At 47.1% G+C, this 22,481-nt stretch overlaps 1 protein-coding gene across 17 annotated transcripts in view; it reads left to right on the forward strand.

Moving 5' to 3' along the window:
- The first annotated feature begins 742 nt into the window (after positions 1 to 742).
- The window catches only part of CEP164 (centrosomal protein 164), a 65,440-nt gene continuing 43,701 nt past the window's right edge, over positions 743 to 22,481 (forward strand). For 10 of the 17 annotated variants that reach the window (XR_011540875.1, XR_011540876.1, XM_070623196.1 and 7 more), the window contains exons 1-4: positions 743 to 918; positions 5,695 to 5,797; positions 9,912 to 10,023; positions 16,901 to 17,105. Coding sequence is in view for 13 of the 17 variants with exons in the window: in XM_070623196.1 (XP_070479297.1) it covers positions 5,716 to 5,797; positions 9,912 to 10,023; positions 16,901 to 17,105 (399 nt within the window). In the remaining 4 variants the exon portion in view is untranslated. Of the gene's footprint in view, positions 919 to 5,694; positions 5,798 to 9,911; positions 10,024 to 16,900; positions 17,106 to 19,411; positions 21,083 to 22,481 lie in introns of all 17 variants that reach the window. The other 7 variants (XR_011540873.1, XR_011540874.1, XM_070623193.1 and 4 more) reach the window with 1 other exon arrangement.

The following is a 22,481-nucleotide window of genomic DNA, read 5'->3' on the forward strand; positions in this document are numbered from 1 at the left end:
TATTCTAGTTGTGAGTGCCTCTGATTGTGCTATGTGGGACGTCACCTCACCATGGCCTAATGAGCAGCACCATGTCCAAACCTAGGATCCGAACCAGTGAAATCCTGGGCCACCAAAGCGGATTGTGCAAACAACCACTTGGCCACTGGCTGGCCCCTCAGTGAGACTTTTAAGGAGTTTGGAGAGGAAGGGGGAATAATGAATTGTCATCTGCAGGCAGAATAAAGGAAGTACAGGCAGAATTGCCACAGAAAAGATTTGAAGTTAGTATTATCCCTATATTGCAGACATGCAAACTGAGTTCCTGTGCTCTGGTGAAAAGATGGACAGTAGAAACTAGGTCTCTTAATCAGAGCACAGAGGAGCCAGCTTTTTATTTTTTATTAATTATTTTATTTTATTTACCTTACATTCGCATTTGTTTTGTTTATTAAAGTCTCAATGGGTTGATTATTGATGATCAGTGTATTTACTTGATATTAATTACAATACTAAAAAATGGTGACCAATAAATTGCCTTAGTTAATCGACGTTATTGTAAATACTGTGAATGGTCCTTTCTCGCCAGGGAAGAAATTCCCCTCATATCTAAATTCTGAGCTCTCTTTTAACCCCTTGCGGACCTCCATCAACTATCTTGGACTACATATCCCATAGTGCAACGGGAAACGTGCCGAACTCCTCCGTGATCCGACGGGACCTCTAACCAATCCAATGCCAGAATTCTCATTCAGCGACCTATTGACTCCGGGTAGAGGCGGGACTCTCAGTTGCTAGGTTGGTACCCTTTCCGGAAGTGGTTGTTGGCCGCTGCAGGGCAACACCCCGGCGTCCCTGGAAGCGGGGAGCCGGGGTGGTGCTGGGGAATCTGCGCAGAACCGGGAACCATCGCCCAGAGCCTCCAGGGGTGAGGGACAGGTGAGGACCTCCTCGAAGGAGGGGTGGGGTGGCGGGGAAAGGAGGGAAGCGGGAGGGTTGAGGCACACTTGTGTGCCAACAGCGGGATGTGCACGAGTGTGGGCGGGAACTGAAGGAAGAAGTGAAGAAGGAGCGGCTGGACTGGTGCATCTATCCAGAATCTCTGAGTGGCGGAAGGGCCCTGGGCTGGGGGCTGGGGGAGTGCGAGCGGGCGCTGGGCCACGTGTGTGAGCTTGCCGGGGCGCTCGTTTACTGGTCCCGTTCGTGGGTAGCGTGTAGGGCCTGGCCTTCCGAAGCTTGCTTCCGTACCTCTCTTGTGGGAAGCTTCCCCCGTGTCCCAGTAGGGGCTAGTCCGACCTTATGCCGGCTTCTGGCCAGCTGGGGAAGTTAGAAAGTATTTTGCTTTTGTTTTGTCCTTTCCTTGCTTTGATTAAAAGAAATCTATCTCCTCCACCTGGAACCGCTCTCCTCCCTTGCCTTCACGACTCCTCTCTCCTGGTTTTCCTAACTCAGCCCTCCTCGGCCGCCTTTGCGGGCCGCTCCTGTCTACTCATCATCACACGCCATGTCTGGATGACTTCACCCAGAGTTTCAGTTACCCTCTATTTAACGGTGACCCCGCAACTGCGGCTCCAGCCAGACGTCTTTCCTGAGCTGCGTCCTGCTTACTGATCATCCCCCACTGAATGCATCCCCTCCCATCCTGGTCCCTCGGATCTGTTCTTCCTCTTGTAGTTCCCGTCTCCGTGAAGGACTTCACCATTCGCTCCGTCAGAATGAATGGAATTCATTCATCTAGTATATGCAACCAGCATGTGTTGGGCATGCCCTGTATTCTCAGCAGTGTGCTAGGTGGGGCTATGAGCAAGGCATGGAAGTGAGCAGATAATCAGGCATACTGGCTCAAGTGCCCCGATTTCCCTCCTCCCTCTCCCTCACTTGCTGCAGACATCAAGTCCTGTTCTTTTGCCTCCTAATACCCCTAGAATGTGGCTCTTCCTTTCCATTCTCACAGCCACTGACTTAGTTTGTAATTTCTTGCCTCTGCTTTCAGGATAGCTTCCTAAGTGGCCCCTCAGCCTCTGTTCTTGCCCTCCTCGAGTCAATTCCTATGCAGTAGTCAGAATCATCTTTTTAAACTACAGATCTGATCCTGCCAGTCTGCTTTGTGAAATCCTGTGATGGCTGTTCATCACGTGCGGGATACGGCCTTGGTGCTTCTGAGCCCAGTATAGTGTGCCCCTTGCCTTCCATTGTAGATCTCTCTCCTGCTGCCCCTCCCCTTGTCCCTTGGGCTCTGGTCATGTTGGAGGTCAGAGCTCAGGCTTTGGAGTCAGATAGGCGTGGCTGCGTGCATGTTCTTCTTGTGCCGTTTACTAGCAATGAAACCTCAGGCAAGTTGTTTTTTTTAATCTTGCGGAGCCTCAGTTTCCTTATTTGAAAAATGGGGATAATAATCTCTACCTAGCCGAGACGTTTCATCTGATGTGTTGGTGAGCGCTGCATGGAGTATAAGGTTGGTGGTTCTGAAGTCATGCCTAGGTACCATGGTTGCCTAGTGATGTCCCTCACGGTCTCAGGCTTGGAGGGCACTGTTAGGACATGTGCCATCTATTTGCCGTAGCAAATCTCAGGACCGCTTTCGTAGGATCTCATCTTCCCCTCTATGACCACTCCAGCCCAGGTTACCATCATCTCACCTAGATTAGCTCATGATTTCCTACCTAATCTCTCTGCAGCCACTTTGATTTTCTTCCTTCCAGTCTGGCTTCCATTCCCGTCTGTATTCCCAATGGCTGCCAAAGTGATCTTTTCAAAACATGTATCTGGAAAAACCTTTCCTGGCTTCCAGCTCTCTTATGACTAAGGCCAAGTTCTTGACAGGAACCTGGCTCCTGCCCACCTTCCCAGTGTCATCCCCAAGTGTGCTTTTTCTTGCTTGGTGTTCTTCCTGTTGAAGGGCCTTTGCACGTGCTGCTGCTTCCGTTAGAACACCTTTTCCTGCTCTCTTTGTCTAGCAACTCATACCTACTCATTCAGTTCTCAGCATAGACTTCATCTAATCCAGGCTCCCTTCCTTCCAAGCTCTTGCCTCATTTATATTTACACATTTGTCTGTGAGTGGGTGGTTGGTTGGTCTGTCTCCCTCCCTCAGTAGAGTGTAGCTCCAAGGGAGGAGCAGCTGAATCTGTTTTTAATCACCATTGCATCTCTAGTGCTTAGCAATAAATAAACTTAGTAGGTGCTCAATAAATGTTTCTCGACTGAGTAAATGATCTCTAGTAGCCATTAAACAGATTTCTCTTCTCACTTTCCTCATTCCTATAATTCCTGCCCTTTTGGCCCTGTTCTTACCCACATCTTTCCTGAAGCCGGGCAAGGCAAGGGAAGAAGTTATGATACAGCCCACCCATATTTTTTTTCTGGCAGAAGATTCAACATTTGAGTGATGCATGAATTCACATTTTCCAGGTTCTTCCTGACCTTTAAATAGTTAAATATTGATAATTATGTGTGTAGCTAATTAGGCATTTTGCCATGAGGCTGAGATTTTTGCCTGCCCTGTGCCTTCTGGGGATGGAATGTGTCCAGGGATAGGTAACATTTCTCAAATGCAGAATTTCTCAAATTCTCTGAGATAGTTGATACAGTGCCATGTTGATCACTGCCTGTTGGATTGAATGATGCCCAGCCTGGTGTTCAGGCCACTCTCCATTCCTCCCTCCCCGGGAATCCTTTCCCTTTCCCTGCTGTCCCTGACTCAGAGGACTACAGATTCCGGTGACTCCTGAAGTCACCAGGCGCTGGGCCACATCTGCCGCCCTGGTCCCAGGTACTTTTCCTCTCGGCTTTTTTAGAGTCGCTGGCAGTCGGGCCCTGCTCATCTCTGGCTGTGTGAGTAGAGGCTTGAGCATTGTGTCCGCAGGGCATCACGGGTTCTTCTAGGGTAGGGCACAGATTCCCACCTGGGCTTATGTACTGCGGAGAAGAGCGCGTCTTCCTTTGGGCTTTTCTTCCTGAGGCCGAGTCACTGCATGGTGCTGTCATGGTGGGAATGGGAGGGACAGAGCCTGGCTCCCGTGGGGCAGTGGACTGATGAAGGGAACCATCTCTGTGAGTCCTCTGGCGGGACATCTCCTTCGCCCATCTCTCAGCTGCCAGGATGCAGAGAGGGCCATGGTCACAGTCCCTCCTAGGTCCTTTGCTGTTTTCGGGGGTCCCTCTCTAGGGATCTTGGAGCAGATTCAGAGTCCCCAGATGCAGCCATTTTCTGAGCACTCATTACAGGCCATGTCCTGACCTTCTTTTTGAGGACAGGGTCTTTCTCTTCACCTCCCTGCTTGAAGAGGGCTGTGTCATGCTGGCTGCTCCAGGTGGAACAGTGACAGCTCCTGAGGAAGTAGCTCCAGGAGAGGTTGGGGCCTGTTCCTGCGGGCGGGTTCCTGTTGGTCCCACCGCTGTGGCTACTGCCTCCTCCCTGGGGGAGGCTCTCCGGGCAGGGCTTTCCACGGCAGCCACTTTCAGGGTGACTTGTCTCTGTGTCGACAGGCTTCAGCCTGAGAGCTGCCATGTGGGGGAGAGCTGGTGTGCCCTGGGGGTCCCGCAGTAGTTGCAGGAGTAGGGCTGGGAAGGGAGGAACAATTCCAGAACCACACTAGCTTGTCAGCTGAAGAATTAGGCACCGCCCTGCCCCTGGGGCTGGAAGCCTTGGACTCGGGTTGGACTCTTCGCTCCCACATCCTGGTCCTCTCAAGCCTGACATCGTAGGGTCCCTCGTGTCTGTCGCTTCTCCTCTGTTCCCACCGCTTCTGCCCCAGTTTGAGCCCTCATTGTCTTTCACCTGGACGGCAACCTCCTCACTGGTTTTCCTGGCCCCAGTCGCTCACTTCTCCAATCTAGCCACGCTACTCCCACCAGAGTTCTCATTCTAAAAGGTCGCTCTGTGTTGCTTTCTCTCACCGAAGCCCTCCGTGCCTCCCTTTTGCCACGGGGCAGAGTCGAGGCTCTTCAGTGTGGTCTGCCAGGCTCTACAGGACCAGACCCTGGCCTGGCCTTCCACCCGGCCCTGCCGTGCATGCCGCTGTCCAGCTCTCCCGAACGCCTTGTCTGCACGTGATGTCCCTCTGCCTAGAGTACCTTTGCCCACTGTCAGAGCTCTTGTCAGCCTTCTTACCCAGCTCCTTGACAAAGCCTTCCTTCCTCCCTTCAGTGGGAATGTGCCCCTTCTGAGTACTCCCAGAGCAGGACTTTCTTCCCTTCTGCCCTCTTCTACTGTTGAAGTTGTGTCTGCTGCCTGCACTAGACTGGAAGCCCCCTGAGGGCGTCGCTGAATGCAGATAGGGACATGTGTTGAGACAGTGTGACTGCACTGGGGTGTGTTGGTATTTGGGGGGTGTTTGTGCTGCTGGTTATTTTGGGTTCTCACTAGGGTTTTCTAGCCGGGGGTCCTACACTGCTCTTTCTTTCTCTTATTTGGGCGGGCTATGAAGTCGAAGTCTTCAGAGAGCCAGGCTTCTAGATCTTTCGTGGCCCACTGAGTGTTCACCAAGCCTTCGGGAGGTGTGTCTCAGGGAACTTTGCCGGGCGCAGAGCCTGTAAGGCCTGAGCTCTGAGCCGTCGGCCCTGCCCTCCAGTATCCCTGGCGTCTGGGAAATCCTCGGCTAAGTTGGCTTGCGGGGTCTGGTCTGAGCCAGGTGCTCCCTGACCCGGCTCCAGCTTTTCCTCCTCTAAGCTGGGTTCCTGATCTCCTCTTTGGTTGGGGTCTCCGGGATCTAGGCGTTGGAGCCCAGACCAATCATGGCCGGAAGACCCATCCGCATCGGAGACCAGCTGGTTCTAGAGGAAGATTACGATGAGACCTACATTCCCAGCGAGCAAGGTAAGAGGCCGGGGTGCATAGTCACGGCTCCCTGAGGGCAGGAGTTCCCTCTGCTTTGTCTTGGTTCTTCCAGTGTGTGGTATGGTACACGCACGGGGCTGCTCAGTATGTTTGGGTTCGATCAGGGGTTGGCAAACTATAGCCCATGGGCCTAACCGGGCCTGTTGCCTGTTTTTGTAAATAAAGTTTTATTAGAAAACAGCCACACTTAATTGTTCATGTATTGTCTGTGGCCGCTTTCATGCCACAAGGGCAGTGTTGAGTAGTTGTGACAGAAACCATATGACCCACAAAACCTGAAATATTTACTGTCTGGCCCTTTACAGAAAGTTTGCTGACCTTGGGTTAGATCAATGATTAATTTTAAATGGAAAGGTAGTGGAGGATATCATGAAATACAGTGTGTCCTGAGGGCAGAGGAAACCCAATTTCTTAAGGGCAAACTAAAGTGATTTTTTTTAACAATAATAATATTGTTAATAACTATAGTAACAACGCTTTTTGAGTGCTACTGTGTGCCAGTCTCTGTACTAAGAACTTTACATACATTTCCTTTTCAACCCTCCCAGCAACTCCTTGAGTTGGGTCCTGTTATTATCCCCATGTTACAGATGAGAGAACAAAGGCACAGAAAGGTTAAGTAACTTCCCTGCAGTTACACAGTTCTACCAAGTGGTGCAGCTAGGATTTATGACCAGGTATTCTAACTCCAGGGCCTGCACTGTGAAGCACTATGCTGTGTTTTGGGGTGAGGATTCCTTTGAAATTCTCTTGAGTCGTGGGCCCGGACACACAAAGTTTACGTGCAATTCAGATGCTCTGCAGGCCAGTTAGAGAGGGGGAAGCACTCTTGCCCCCCCAGGAGTCCACAGGTCCCACATTAAACCCTGGACTTTGCTTATAGCATAGGAGTTTTGTTTGTTTGCCATGTAGAAGCTTTTAATTTTTCTGTTCAGTTTCTCAGTCCATTCTCATATGGCCTCTGAGTTTTGTAGCGTAGTTAGGAAAGCCTTCCCTATTGCAAGGATAAAACACTTCTCCCCTATTTTCTTCCAGGTCTGTCCCCACACCATTCATGGAACAGCTCCTCTTTGCCCCGTGCATTGGGTGCTGCCTGTGTGCATCTGGGTCTGCTCTCTCTTCTGTTCCATCCAACTGTCTGTTCCTGGGCCAGTACCATATCTTCATGACTGAGGCTCGATGATCAAGTCTCATATCCACTAGGGCTGAGACGCCCGCACTGCTTTTCTTTTTTCAAAGTTTTCTCAGTTATCTTGTTTATCTTCCCATGAACTTTAGAATCATCTTGTCCAGTTCTGGGCAGGGCTGTATGCTGGGAACTGCTGGTATTTTGGAGAAAATTGTGTTAAATTTATGATTGAACTTAGGGGGGATCAACATCTTTGTGAAGTTTTCCTCTCCAAGAACGTCGTATTCCTTTCCATTTGTGTCTTTTCTGTGTTCTTCAGGAGCGACTTCAAGTTTTCTTCGTGTAGGTTTTCTCTGTCTCTTTCTCATTTTATTTCCTAAATATTTTATCTTTTTTGTTTGATATTATAAACGAGTGTAACATTTTTCTAAGGATGTTTCTGACATGCCCTTTGGCTCAGTCCAAGTTTAGACATCGTAAGCTCGAGCCACTGTTTTCTCTCCTTGGACTCTCGTAGCTTCCTAATGAGCCACCCTGCGTATACTCTGTGCTGCTCCAGTCTGTGCTCCACGGAGTGCCAGAGTAAGTGTCAAATACATCATATCAGGGCTCTGCTTTTAAGAATCTTCCACTATACTCAGCGTAACACCCTGAGTGGGGCTCTGCATGACCCCGGCCCAGCCACCTGCCCACACTCACCAGTGCCACTCTGTCCCTTGCTCACTTAGCCACTCACATTGCCTTTCTGACAGTCCCAAGATGGGCCAAGCTGCCACTTGCCACAGGCCCTTTGTACCTGCTCTTCTTCTGCCTGAGTGCTCTTTCTTCAGTGCTCTGCATAGCTGGTTCCTTTCCTCCTTCAGGTTTCAGGCTGAGAGGTTTACTTGACCCATTCTAAGGGAGCACGCCCTCCACCTTGACATTCTCTATCTCATACCTCATTTACTTCCTTCATTACGTTTATCAGAAGCTTTAATTGTTTATACGTGTATCTGTTTACTTCTTTACTGGCTGTTTCTTCTATGAGAATGTAAACTCAATAAGAGTAGAGACCATTTCTATTATTCAGGGCGCATGGTGACTGGCACATAGGAAGCACTCAAAAAATATTTGTGGAATCAATGAATGAATTAGTCCTTGGCTAGCCAAATGCTAGCTGGCCCTTTGAAAAAGTGCCTTTTCTTTCCTGGTCCCCAGGTGTGTGAACTTCCACTTTCTCCATGGAGATGACCCGTATTGGTGATGCCTTTCTGGCCTTGGGTATTGTCAGCTCAAGCATGATGCCCCTGGGGTACTTCTTTGATTATTCCTGGGGGCTCTGGTGACATACTCCATTGGTTCTCTCATCTGTCTTTTTTCCTCTAGGTGAGATGGCTCTTAACTCAGTACATGTGTCTCCCCTAGTCCTCCAGATCTCTTGCAAAAGAGCTTTTCTAAATGCTTGATTCCAAAAGAGTACAACAGAAGTTTTAGCATCCATCGTATACAGCAAAACTGAAAAAGAAACTCCTCCCCTGGTGGAAGAGGGCGCAGGGAGTGGGGAAGACGGCTGCCTGCGTGTCCTGCCTCTGTCTCTGCTCACATGTGCCTTGGCCCTGGCGGGATAAGTCACCGCTTTCTCTCTGCACATGGCCCCCCCTCCCCACAGTACATATCACCTGGTTCACACTCTGTCCGTGTGCTGGCAAGGTCCCCAACGGGCTTGGTCGTCTGTAGTTGTTCAGGGCATGCTTGATGGAGTGACGGGCACTTTTGCACCAAGATTTTGTGAATCTTAGGAGAGCTTGTGTCCTGGCAAGATAAGCCTGCCCACAGTCAGGATGGTTGTGGCTGTGGCTCTTGGGGTTCTTCCTGAGGCCTCTGCCACAGTGAAGTCTTGGTCATATTTTTTTGCCTTTGTTATGTTTGGCTTCAGATTCTATTCTTAGAGTATGGAGATAGCACGCCTTGATTCAGGCCTACCATTTATGAATGGTAATTCAAGAAAACAAAATTATATAGGTTTGTTATAGAGAAATAATACCTATTCACTGAAGAAAATCTGGAAGGTAAGGGAAAAGTAGGAAAAAGCTTGTCTAGGGAAAAACTGTTTTTCCTTTTCCTCACACTCAATACTTCTGACATGAGATGTGGGTTTTTTCCCACACTGGCTAACTCTCTGACACCAGCTGGGTGTCCTACATTTCAAGTCAGTTCTGACTCTGTCTACCTGGAGATAACATCAGATCTCACAAGTTAAGGGCTTGGTCCCACAGGACTGCTCCTACCCCAGACGCCAGTTGCACATCCCAGGTTGTCCCCAGTACTTCTGACTGACCGGCTATACATGAGAGTTCCCACGACCCCCTCTTTGGGCTCAGTAATCTGCTAGAACTACTCACAGAACTCAGGAAGACACTTCCATTTACCAATTTATTGTACAATAAAGGATATGATAAAGGATAGAGATGAATAGCCAAAGAGGTCTGGGTGGGTCCTGAGTCCAGGAGCTTCTGTCCCCGTGGAGTTGGGGGTGCGCCACCCTCTTAGCATGTGGATGTGTTCACCACCCCAGAAGCTCTCTAAATCCAGTTATTTAGGGATTTTTATGGAGGCTTCATAGTGTAGGCATGATTGATTATTAACTCAATTTCCGGCTCTTCTCCCCTCTCCAGAGAATTGGGGGTAGGGCCGAACGTTCCAACCTTCTAATCATGTCTTGGTCTTTCTGGTAACCAGCTCCATCCGTGAGCTATCCAGGAGCCCACCCAGAGTCGCCCGATGGAACAAAAGAAACTGCTATCACCCAGCAAATTCCAAGGGATTTAGTTCTGTGTCAGGAACCAGGGTGAAAAGACCAAATATTAACAGGAAGTGGGGCACAGACCAATACATCTCACAAGGCTGAGTGTGATTTTTTTTCTTCTTTCCATCTACCCTCTCCCTGTCTTTCTTACCTTCCCACCCTCCTGCCTCTCCTCACAGAAATTCTTGAATTTGCCAAAGAGATTGGGATTGATCCCATCAAGGAACCGGAACTGATGTGGCTGGCGCGGGAGGGCATCGTGGCCCCTCTGCCTGTGGAGTGGAAACCATGGTAAGTCAGCCCAGTGCAGCCCACTGACCTGGCCTGTCAGAGGTGAGGGAGCCTGACACTGGAGGTTAGCTTTAACCAGCGAACTTTTGAAGCCTGTCCTGAGCCAGGGACAGTGACGGGCCATTCCTCTGCTAGACTGCCTCGCCTGATGCTTTGGCCTGAGCATAGGCCGACTTGTTGGTCCCTGTGAGGCGTCAGCACTTAGATCCAGGGTCCCAGGAGCTGCTTCCCTGGGTCAGATCCCCTAGCACCCGCATCTGTTTTGGACGTGCCGAGGAGGTGGTGGTGTGACTCCTTGCAGACTGATATTGAGAGTGACCATGTTGAGGCCTCAACATGTCCAAAACGGATGCTGGACCTAAAGAGGTTTGCAGTGAGGCTACACAAACTGGCAAGGGTTTCGTCTATCTTGGCAACTCATCCCAGAATTTGTGTGAACTGTTCATGAAGAGGTTCCTATCCGTGGATTCGTTCATATTTTCACTTTGAGCCCTTTGGATTGTGAGGGGCAGAGACTGGCTCAGGTTGTCTCGGGGAAGCAGAGGCTGATGGTGAGGAAGTGCCTGGCCGAGCTGGGGGAGCTAGAAGGAGTCGTGATGGCCGCTGGGGCTTTCTGCTCCTGAGGGCTGCGTCCTCTCCCGCTCTCGGTGACTCTGTTTTCTCTGTTCCTCGTGCCCGCTCTGTTCTCCTCACACGCACAGAGCTCTTTCCAGTCATCTCCCAAAAGTGGGCGCCCTAAGTTTACCTATGCCATAGCACGGGATTTCCCAAGCTAGTCCCCAGAGGTCTCGGGGGTCCCCTCTCACGCTGGTATTGTGCAGTTTTGTGTATATGGTGTCATTATCCTGTTTTTATCTATACCATTTAACGTCTTGGCCGTCCTCAGAATGGCTTCGGTTTAGCCTTACTTGTCTACGCGGAAGAATCGTAATCCTTTTAGCTTCTCCTCACAAGCGGGCTTGATCTTTTTAGCTGCTTTTCCTTGGACCTTTTCCGGTTTCATAACGTTTTTCTTGTAGTAAATCCGTCAGCACTGCACATGGTATTCCAGGTGCTGAGGACTCAGGGTTGTGTTTGTAGGACTGTAGTTTCTGTTTGGTTTCTGATGCCCACCCTGATGGAAGGAAGGAGACTGTCACTGGTTCCGGACCAGCTGCGTGCCAGGCTTCGTGCCAGCTGCCGTCACGTGTCTGCCAGTGGTGGCTGACACTCTCTTGTCCTGTAAGGAGAGTGTGAACTATTTCTAAATTATTTTTCAATAATCTTAAATAAATAAAAAGATAATTTAAAAATAACGTAAGTCATTAGAACGCATATATACATCTTATCTTTTACCCTGACTCCCAATCCCAAGAGTGATTACTGTTAATTGGGGAATTCCTTCCAGGCCTTTTAAAAATACACACTCTTTCTCTCACTCACTCACTCTCACATGGTTTTGTTTTTTAAACATAAGTGCTATGCTGTATATATTACTCTTTTATGTCAGTGTGTGAAGTTCTGCCTCATTCTTTTACCAGTTCCATGCTTTTACATATGTATGTCTACCACAATTTTTTAAAATCCTGATTTAGGGGCTGCCCCGTGGCCGAGTGGTTAAGTTCGTGCACACCGCTTTGGTGGCCCAGGGTTTTTCTGGTTCGGATCCTGGGTGCGGACATGGCACCGCTCATCAATCCATGCTGACGCAGCATCCCACATGCCACAACTAGAAGGACCCACAACTAAAATATACAACTATGTGCCAGGAGGCTTTGGGGAGAAAAATGAAAACTAAAATCTTTAAAAAAAAAATCCTGATTTATTTAACCACGCTTATAGTGAAGGGTGTTTAGATTTTTTTCTAAATTGGCTGTTATGTGTGGGTCTGTTGCTGGATTCTCTGCTCTCTTCCATTGATCTGTGTGTCTGTCTTTACACCGATACCATACTGTCTTGATTACTGTAGCTTTATAATAAATCTTGAAACCAACTTTGTTCTCTGTTTTCAAAATGCTAGGTCCTTTGCATTTCTATATGAATTTAGAATCAGCTTGTCAATTTCTACAAAAAGATTCGGTTAGGATTTTGCTTGGGATTGCATTGAATCTATAAATCAATTTGGGAGAACTGACATCTTAAACAATATTGAGTCTTCTAACCTGTGAACGTGGTCTATCTCCATTTATTTAGGTTTTCTTTAATATCTCTAAAAAATGTTTTGTAGTTTTTAGTGTAAATGTCTTGCCCATATTTTATCAGATTTTTCTAAGTAGTTCATATTTTTGATGCTTCTATAAGTGGTTATTTTAAAATTTTAATTTCCAGTTTTTCGTTGCATTTATATAAAAATAAGGTTGGTTTTGTATATTGATCTTGTAGCCTGCAGCCTTGCTAAACTCATTTACGTCAGTTCTAGTAGCTTTTTTGTGGATTCCATAGGATTTCCTACATAGGTGATCATATGTTCTGGGAATAAAGACACTTTTATTTCTTCTTTCTGATCTGGATGCCTTCTGTTTCTGTTTCTTGCCTTACTGCGCTGGCTAGAACCTTGGGTAACAGTTGTATAGAAGTGGTGACAGTGGACATTCTTTCCTTATTCCTAATCTTAAGGGGAACGCTTTCAGTCTTTCACCGTTAAGTATGATATTAGGTCTGGGTTTTTTGTAAATGCCGTTTGTCAAGATGAGGAAGTTCCCTCCTATTCCTAGCTTGCTGAGAGTTTAAATCAGAAATGGATATTGGATTTCATCAAATGTTTTTTCTGTAACTATTGATAGGATCATATGATTTTTCTTTATTGGTCCGTTAATATGGTCAGTTACATTGACTGATTTTTGAATGTTAAACCAACCTTACATTCCTGGGATAAACTGCTTGGTCATGATTATATGTTATTGGATTTGACTTTCTAAAATTTTGTTAAGTATCTTTGCTCCAAAATAATAGTTTGAAGGGGTGAGGTAGATAGAGTTTGGGTATTTTTTTGGATTTCTTTTTACTACTGATTTCCAATCTTATTTTTTCTTTATATTTATTCTTCATTACAAGTTGAGACTTTTTTGTGGTTCAGTAAGTGGTTGCATTTAGGTAAATTTTCTGTATGTGCTTGATAAGAGTGTGTAGTCTCCCATTTTTGGATTCAGGGTTCTATAAACGTCCTTTGTAGCAAGCCTGCTAAATGTGTTTATATCTCCCCATGTCCTTCATCATTTTTGTTTGGTCTCACTCTTGAATAAGCGTTTAGTTGAGTATGAAACGGTTTGTTGAACAGCTGCTTGACAATACTATGTACCATTGTCTTCTGACTTCTGGTTTTGCTAATAAGACATGTGTTTTGTTGTTCCTTTGTAGGTAATTAATTTTTCCCCTCTCTGGTTGTTTTTATCTTTGGTGTTCTGTAATTTCACTACACTGTATCTGGCTATGGATTTATTTTTATTTACCATGTTCAGGATTTGGAGTGCCTTCTTACTTTGAAGACTCAGGTTTCTCTTCAATTTTTGAAAACTCTAAACCGTATCACTTTTCTTTTCTGGAACTCTGACTAGAACTATATTTGGCCCACTTATTTTATCCTCCATATCTCTTCTGTTTCATATTTTCAAAATCACTTTGTCTTGCATGCTGCGTTCTGGATAATTTCCTTTGATATATTTTCCAATTCACTATTTGTTTCTTCTTCTGTGTCAAATCTGCTTTGTAACCCACGTGTTTTTTTGTTTTGTTTTTTAATTTAATGACTACCAATTCCTACAAGTTCTGTTATGTTCTTTCAGTATGTCTGGAGTGTTTTAGAGTTCTATTCTTTCGTTATGGATTCTACTCCTTTTCTCCGTACAATAAGGTTAAATGTAGTTATTTTCAGTCGTCTTCTGATTGTTCTATGCCGTTTCTTTGTGTGCTAATCCTTCTCTTCATTGTGTCACTGATTTTCCTTCATGTTGAACTGTTTTCTCATGTGGTTTATAGTTATTTATTGTGAATTTCATGAATTCATCTTCTGTAGAGGTTACTTTTTGTGAGTGTCTCCTTCCTAGGTTGTTGAGTTGCTTTACAGTGGCTTTGGCCAAGGGTTTTTCAGTGGTTTAGGACCAAATTTTTCCATTAAATTCCTGACTTGGGATTTCCTTACCACATTTTGGACTCTCTATCTACATGTGTCTTGGGGTTTCAGTTTTTCATTAAATTTTGTTTTGCCTGCCTAGAACCTGGAGTGGGCAGCATGCTTTCTTGCCGCGTCCATGGTCTGCTAGGTACTTTTATTCATGGCGGGAGCAGCCTTAAGGGCCCAAGATGTGTGTAAGGGTCTGATTTCCAGGTACCAAATTCATGGAAGTCTAAGGCCACATTTTGTGTCCCTACATTGGCATTAAAACACAAGTTCCCAGGGCCTGTATCCAGGTCAGATACCAGCCTTGACTTGTCAGTTCGTGCACTTACTACTCAGGTTTCACATTTTCTTTCTGATTCTGGCATCTGAGAATTTCTTTTTCAATCTGGCTATGTTGAAAAATGATTTTTTTTCTCTTCTTGTTTTGTTGTTATAATTGTTGTTAAATATTAATCCAGTATTTATCTGTGTTGGCACGGGGTGAGGAGAGGTCAGAGGTTTCCTTCAGTTCAATTAAGCATGTTGCCTGAAGTTTTGTATGTGTTTCTTTAGAAAAAACTTCTAGAATTTGAAATGATGTATTAAAGTTTGTGCAGGATTTAAGTACAGTTAGTTAATACCGAATTACTTTCCATTAAAGTTTAACAGTCCCACCAACAGCACGTGATTGTTCATTTAAAAATATTGTCAATTAAAATCTTGTCAATCCCAAAATAAGTATCAATCCAAAAAACCTGTCAATCCAGAGGCAAGAAATTATGCCTGATTGTTTTGATTGGCATTTCCCAAATTGTTTGCAGAGTGGAGTTGGCCATTTGTTTATCTTTTGTGATTTGCTTGTTTATATCCTTTGTCCTTTTGTCTATTGGGTTGCTTATCTTTTTATTTTTGTTAAGAAGGTGGAACTCTTTGTTTTTTCTGTGTATTAATCTTATACTAGTTTCTATTTTCTCCCAGTTTCTTGTCTTTTAATTTTCTTTATGCTTTCTTTTATCACATTGAAGTTACAAAATTTTTTTCTGGTAAAATACGTATAAACATAAAATTTACTGTTGTAACCATTTTTAGATATACAGTTCAGCGGCATTAAGTACATTCGTATAGCTGTGCAACCATCCTGACCACCCATCTCCAGAAGTTTTCATCTTCCCAAACTGAACTCTGTACCTGTTAAACAGTAACTCCACATTCCCCCCTCTCTCCAGCCCCTAGTAACCTCTAATCTACGTTCTGTCTCTATTTAATTTGCTTGTTCTAGGTACTTCATGTAAGTGGAATCATACAATATTTGTCTTTTTGTGTCTGGCTTATTTTATTTAGCATAATGTCTGTAAGGTTCATCCATGTTGTAGATGTGTCAGAATTTCATTCCTTTTTAGGACTGAGTAATATTCCATTGTATGTATATACCATGTTTTGTTTATCTACTCATTTGTCAATGGACGTTTGGGTTGTTTCTGCCTTTTGGTTATTGTGAATAATGCTACTATGAACATTGGTTTACAAACATCTGTTCGAATGCCTGCTTTCAGTTCTTTTGGGTATGTACCCAGAAGTGGAATTGCTGGGTCATATGGTAATTCTATTTTTAATTTTTTGAGGAAACTCTATACTGTTTTTCACAGTGGCTACAGCAATTTACACTCCCACCAGCAGTAAACCAGCATTCCAGTTTCTCCACATTCTTGCCAACACTTGTTATTTTCTGCTTTTTTGATAATAGTCATGCTAATGGGTGTGAAGTGGTATTTCATTTTGGTTTTAATTTTCGTTTTCCTAATGTTTAGTGTTATCAAGCATCTTTTCATATGCTTTTTGGCCTTTTGTATATCTTCTTTTTATCTTTTATCCCTGACATTTTTCCTGTTTACTTTTACATATTTTCTCTTTTATTTGAATTGAGATTGAGCTTGTCAAGTTTCATAAGGAGCCCGATTGGGGTTCTGTTGGGATTATATTGGATTTGTACATTAATTTGCAGATTATTGGCATGTTTGAAGACTTGAGTCTTTCTGTTCAGGAACATGGCATGGCTCTCCTACTGGTTTTTCTTTTTTTTTTTCCCTGACTTTTCAGTGAAGCTTTATAAAGATTTTGTACACTTTGGATTTGTTCCTGGGTATTGTATCTTTTATATTGCTCTTGTCAATAGTTTTTTGTTCTGTTAGCTGTCCTAATGGATTATGGATAACGGTGGATGGGATGAATGGTTTATTTTGGACTTGTCCCTGTTGCAACACAGGTTCTTGAGACCCACCTTCTGTATTATTTCCTTCTGTTGTCGATCCCCACCAGCTTGGATTGTCACCTCTTATGAGTTTAGAGTCTTTTGCAAAACCAGAGCTTTCACAATGCATCTTTTGTCCTCAGACCATTTATAAAAATATTAAGCAAGGTCTATCCTAGAATTTATCTCCAAGATACCATAGTGTTTGTACTTATCCATCTAAATGAAACCAAGTTTATTCCTACTGTAGTGGTACAGGAACTCCCAGGAGCCTCAGTGGCTATATGTCTCCATCTAGAGAAGTCCTTAGGTATCCTAATCTTTTGTTCTATCTCAGTTAACTCCTTATTCTTAGCCAAATAGTACCCTTCAATTTTGTGTTAATCTTTTCCTCTCTTCTTCTCCCTTCTCATCCCCTCTTTTCCCGCAGTCTCTCCCCCTCTTCCCCTGTCCCCCCTTCCTCCTTCTTCTCTGCCTTCTCTCTGTTTTTTCTTTTTTCTTAAGTAGCTTTGGACCTGAGCAGGGACTAACTTCTCCCCTCTGCTCGTCCCCAGCCAGGACATCACAGGTGATATTTACTATTTTAACTTTGCCAACGGGCAGTCCATGTGGGACCATCCATGTGACGAGCACTATCGGAACTTGGTGATCCAAGAGCGAGGGAAGCTGTCAACTTCTGGGGCCAGTAAGAAGAAAGAGAAGAAGAAGAAAAAGGAAAAGAAAGACAAGAAGGACAAAGAGACCTCCAGAAGTCCCCTGGTGAGTCAGTGGCTGCCGGCTCCCGAGAAGCCAGGGCTGAAACCTCAGGGGATGCTGGGAACCTCTAGGTGTTCACAGCTGGGACGTGAAGAACAGCAACAGTAATATAGTAATTTCTTGACACTACATCACCTGAATTGTGCCCATCTTCTGGCAGATTTTCCTTTCAGCTTCTAGAAGTTGTTACTGTCTCTAAACAATTCCTTTTTTCCCCTGGGAAGACACATTACATAATAGGATTGGTCAGAGAGAGCGCTCTGCTGAGGATAGTGTTTTGCAATAGTCTAAGTTGTCATGCTGTCTGCCCCTCTGGAGAGTGGAGGGACAGGGAGCAGTTGGTGGAGGCCAGGGAGCCTTGAGAGGGGAGCGTCCTTCCTCTGCTTTCAGAGTCAGGCCTTCCTAATGTGGGTTCATTGTTTGTCTTAGTGCTGCGAATTCCTAATGTCAGATGTAGCCAAAATTCACTTATCAGAACACCAGTGCCTTCAAGATCCAAAAAGAAAAGCTTTGGGCTTTATCCACCCCCGTGGATCGTCTTTGTTGCCAGTGTCCTTGGTTAGTGGTGGATAACTGAGGTTTGATTGCAGCGTGATCACCTTGGTCTCAAGCAGCTTTTTTCTTCAGAGTTGAAAGTGCTCTTTCCCATTATTGTATTGTTTGTCCCTCCAGTGTGTCTGAACTTAGGAGGCAGAGTTACCACCCTCATTTTACAGGTGGAGAAGCAAAGCCTTGGAGCCATTCTGAAGTGAGGTGCAGGCTCTCCCAGAGCACCGGGACATTGCAGGGAAACCTGCCTTTTTCCCTTCACCCAGGCATGGGCAGGCGGGGCATGGCCAGGAGTAGGAAGGACAGAGGAACCCAGGTCAGCCGGGTGGGGGGCACTGGGAGTATCTTTGCAACCCTCTCAATGGTCCAGTTGATTTGCTCTTTTGTTTGTAGTCTTTATTTCCCACCAGGGCCTAGTGCTTACTTCTGAGCAAAGATTTCCTCCATCTTTCTTCCTTCCTTCCCAAGGAGTCGGTTCTGGCGTTGGATGGTTGCTGATGAATTTTTCCTTTTTATCGTTTCCAAGCTCCACAGATAATCCTCGCCCCCTTCCCCTCCTCCACACACTACTACTCGTGGTTCTGAGAAATAAGCTAACAAGTCTGTTCCTCCAGATAGAGAAAAGCGGGCAGGTAGTTCCCGAATAGGCTGAATTTTCTCATGTCATGTGTTTGAAAGGCAAAAGATGGATAATGGGTTTTTTACTAACCCAGAACTCTTTTAAATAATAATCAGAATCTGGGCAGGCTCTGGTATGACTAAAGGTGAGAGAGAGAATGAAGTGAGGGTTCTGGGGTGGAGGGTTGTGTAACAGATTGGGTTCTGGGCATGTGATGAGTTCCTGGAGCCCCTGTTAAAAGGATTCCTTCTGTGGCTTGAGGAGCTGAAGACGATTGAACAGTTGTCGGCTGCCAGTCTAGATCTGAGGGCTCAGGACAGGTGCCTCAAACCTGGGTTCCACCAGGGGGCAGGCCTGAGCCGGGTGGGCGACCTGGACTCAGGTGGTTTAGGCTCTCTGGAGGTGTGTCGGCTCTCATGGGCCCGCTGTGGTTTAGTGCGAATGTTTGCAGAGTGTGGTTGACCTTTTAGGGTTTTTATCCAGCCCCGAGATTCTGTGACTGTGGACCTCTCTTGAGCAGTACCAACTCATGCCTTTGGTGGAAGACCTAGACGGAGTCTCCGAGGCTCAGCTCACTGGTTGTGATTCCCCTCCCTCTCCCTTCTTAGACAGCTTCTGGTAGTCCTTGATAAGGTTGGTGATTTTATAAAGTGAACCAATCGCAGAACTGAGAGCTCGATGGTACCTTGGGGAGAATTGGTTGGTGATTTTCAGACTTTTGTTACTAGTGAAGCCCTGTCTTCAAATCAGCTCCTCCATAGAGGAGTATCAATAAGTTTAGCGTGTAAATAAGTGGAGCTGCCGTGGTTGGTCCTGGGGATGTAGGTCTTGGTGATGCCCCTTCCCCATCACATACACACTCTAGTGGCCCCCGAGGTGCCATGTGGAACCAACCCCAGGTGCTGTGCAACAAGGTTTGTAAGCCATTGATCTACCAACCTCCTCTTCATAGAAACTCAGGACCAGAAAACAACATACTTTCAGCCCCAGGGAGTTTTTAGCTTCTCTTCCCTCTTTTGTTTGTATTTGATTTTAGATGGAGGGTGGGTTTCTGCTGAGGGCTTGCCAAGGGCTGAGGTAGCGAGTATAACTCAGAAGTGCTTTGTCTTAGTTTTCTCTGCATGTTTATATACCCATCTAGGAAACACAGCCTGAGCAGGGACTTCTGCCTTCTTCCTCCTTTCTCCGTGGCCCATCCCCTCTCCCAGCACCGGGGCTTGCTGATATGGACCTAGACCAAAAGATGCAGGCTAGAAGTGAGGGCTTCTTTAAGAAAGGGAAGAGCCCATGCATGCTTGGTGACACCCCTTGGCCTCTCATGGGCACACTGCCCGGCAAGCTGCAGCCACTCTCCAAAGGCCCAGCTTCCCGAATCCATCAGATCTTTGCTGACGTGGAGAAAATCTTAGGCAGAGCCCCAGTCCAACGCAGGACAGAATTAGGTGATCAGCAGGGTCTGGAGAAACCCCAGAAGCCGACAGAGAAAATCTACCTGGGATTTTCGGACCCTGAAATAGAAGAGCTGGAAATGAGGACCAGACAGCAGAAACCTGGCGCTCCGGGCCCTGAGAACCCCCGGCCCCTCCAGAGTGGGCAGGATGTGTTAGAAAGCAGGAGCCAGGCCTCCATCCACTCAAAGCTGTCTGAAGCCGTCAAGGGCCCGCAGCTGAAAGGGGAGCAGCACAGCCAGAACATGGCCAAACTGAGCTCCACTGGCCCCGGGGGGGACAAAGGCCAGAGCCCCATTCCCTTGCCATCCTCTGAGGGGGAGCCTTCCCCGTCCCCTTGTTCTTCTGACCACATGTTGCCTATCAGGAAGAGCAAGCTGTTCTTGTTAGATAGTAGCCCAGCCGAAGACCTGAGCTGGCAGGGTGTTTATGGGGAAGGTGGGAGTGTGGGCAGAGGGAGGAGGAGGCGAGAGCCCCCAGGATTGTGGATGGGGCAGGTCTCCAATCTTGTGAACAAGGACACTCCCAGGAGCTGCAAGAAAACAGAGCCCAGTGACGCTGAGGCTCCAGGGGCCTCGGCTGAAGATCCACCTCAGGGCCTCTTCCTAGTACCACCTGCTACCCTGGTGTCAGAACCAGCTCAGAATACCCCTTCAGGGAGTGCCCCTGGGGAGTCTTCTACCAGTGACAAGAGACAACCCCCAGGGTCTCCAGAGTCCCCTGAGGAGGACAGGAAGTCTGGTGGGTCTGGGCCTGATTTGGAGAGCAGCAGCAGCCTGGCCTCTCCCCTGGGCTCTCAGATCCTGGGTGAGGTGAACAACTTCCCTTGGGACCTGCAGAGCTCTCAGGGATCTGAGCGGGGCGAGGGTCCCTCAGGCCCCTGGCCCAGAGATCCACACTCCAGCCCCTTCCTAGTGCCGCAGTTGTCCCACATGCAGAGCTCTGCTGATGAGCAGTCAGAGAGTGAAGACTACTCTGAGGACCAGAGGTTCTACCAGCACATCCTGCAGATGGTCAAGATCTCCAGGCGGCTGGAGGGCCTGGGGCTGCCCGAGAGCATGCCGGAGAGGCCGAGCAAAGACATTGCAAGCATGGTCTGTTGCGTGGCACCTGAGTCCTCCAGGATGTCTAGTGAGGGTGAACATGAGGCCATCAGAGCCGTGGAGAGGGACTCAAGGTTTCTGGCTGGGAGGCCAGAGCTGCTGGAGCATCCTCCGGAGGCGGCCCTTGTCCCTGCTTGTCAGGAGGCCTCTCAGCAAGCCTGTTTCCAGCCAAGCAGCAGCCCCCTCAGGCAGGGGCCAGTCGAGCTGAGTTCCAACAGAGGGCTCACTGCAGAGCCAGGCAAGATGCTGCTTCTCAGCCAGGTAGGCCTCTTAGACGGTGTGGCCCACAGGCCTCAGTGACTTGGCAGGGAGGGAACAGGGTGAGTTGGCGTCTTAACGCAGCCATCAGGTCTAGCTTCCTGTTAGTTGCCCTCCCTTGGTAACTATGGATCCCTTAACTGCCCAGGTTGGCCATCCTGTGGGATGACGTGTATTTCATGTTTCTTCTACCCTATCACCTGCAAGATATGGGCTGAGGGTTTTTAGACTTCCTTTCCTGGATCTAACTGTAATCCATGAGTGGTTCACTGAGGATGATCAATTTTGAGGGTGAGCAAGGTGGTGCTGATCCTGGCACTCACGCACCATATAGGTACCTTCCTGGGATTTGGGAAGCCTCTCGCTTCAGCTGATTATAGATAGAGGTCCTTCCAAGTAGACACCCTTGCCCCAAGCTCTCAATTGTGTCCCTTCTTGGAATCACACAGAACTAGAGAGTTACTACTGACACAAGGGGCTACGGCCCAGAATCTCTCTCAGCCATCCAGTGAGCCGCTTCTGCTCCTTGCTGCCCAGGGTTCCCAGGTGAATACCCTGTGTCAGGCTTGTGCAGACCCTATTTGTGCCTTCACTGCCTCCCCTACTGGGATTTACCAAAGGGCTGGGCTTGCCCTGTCATCTGACCCTTTGTCCCTTGGAAGAGTCATACCTTAGTCTTCATTCAGAAAAAGTCAACTTGGAGCAGAGACCATGGGGGGTCAATGTGAATTTCCCCAGCTGTTCTTTTGCTGTTGCCCAGCTGTGGCTTTCCCCAGTCGTTACCTCTGGTTCCTAGTTGCTGGCGTGCACTGGTTCTCCGTTAGTTCTGATAGCTACTGTAGCACTATAAATATCAGACAAGCTGCAGATTGTCCTGAAAGTTTTAATTAGCCTGATGGCAGCAAGTTTATCTGCTCTGAAGGACAACGCCATGCACAGCCCGTAGTCAGAGTTAATGGCCGTCTATAGAAGATGATCAGCCAGGAGCCAGGAATGTATAATTTCCCCACTAACCACTGATTTGGTAAAGGCCTGGGAGAACAAAGCCCTCAGCATGCCTGTCTCTCTCCCTCAAGCCCCCAGCACGTTAGCAAATTAGCCATGTTAGGAGTCTATAATTTTCTATAAATACAGTGTGGGAAGAGTTTTGCTTGCTGATACACCAGGGCTGGTTGGAAGGGCTGAAGCCAGGAGGAGCAACCCGGTTTGTGCACAGTTCACCTGACTAGCTTTCCGGGGCTCCTTTTCTGCCACAGCCAGGGGGCAGTGTAAAGTACTGGCTCAGGGACAGCCCTGGGTTCCGATCCCGTGTCTGCCCTTGCTGGCCCGGTGACTTGCGGCGGGGGTCTTGACCTCACGCTGTTTGCTCACGTGGGGCCTGTGGCCGTGGGTTGTTGTGAGA

Source organism: Equus przewalskii, chromosome 6 (genome assembly GCF_037783145.1).
Source record: "Equus przewalskii isolate Varuska chromosome 6, EquPr2, whole genome shotgun sequence".
In the NCBI taxonomy this organism is placed as follows: domain Eukaryota; kingdom Metazoa; phylum Chordata; class Mammalia; order Perissodactyla; family Equidae; genus Equus; species Equus przewalskii.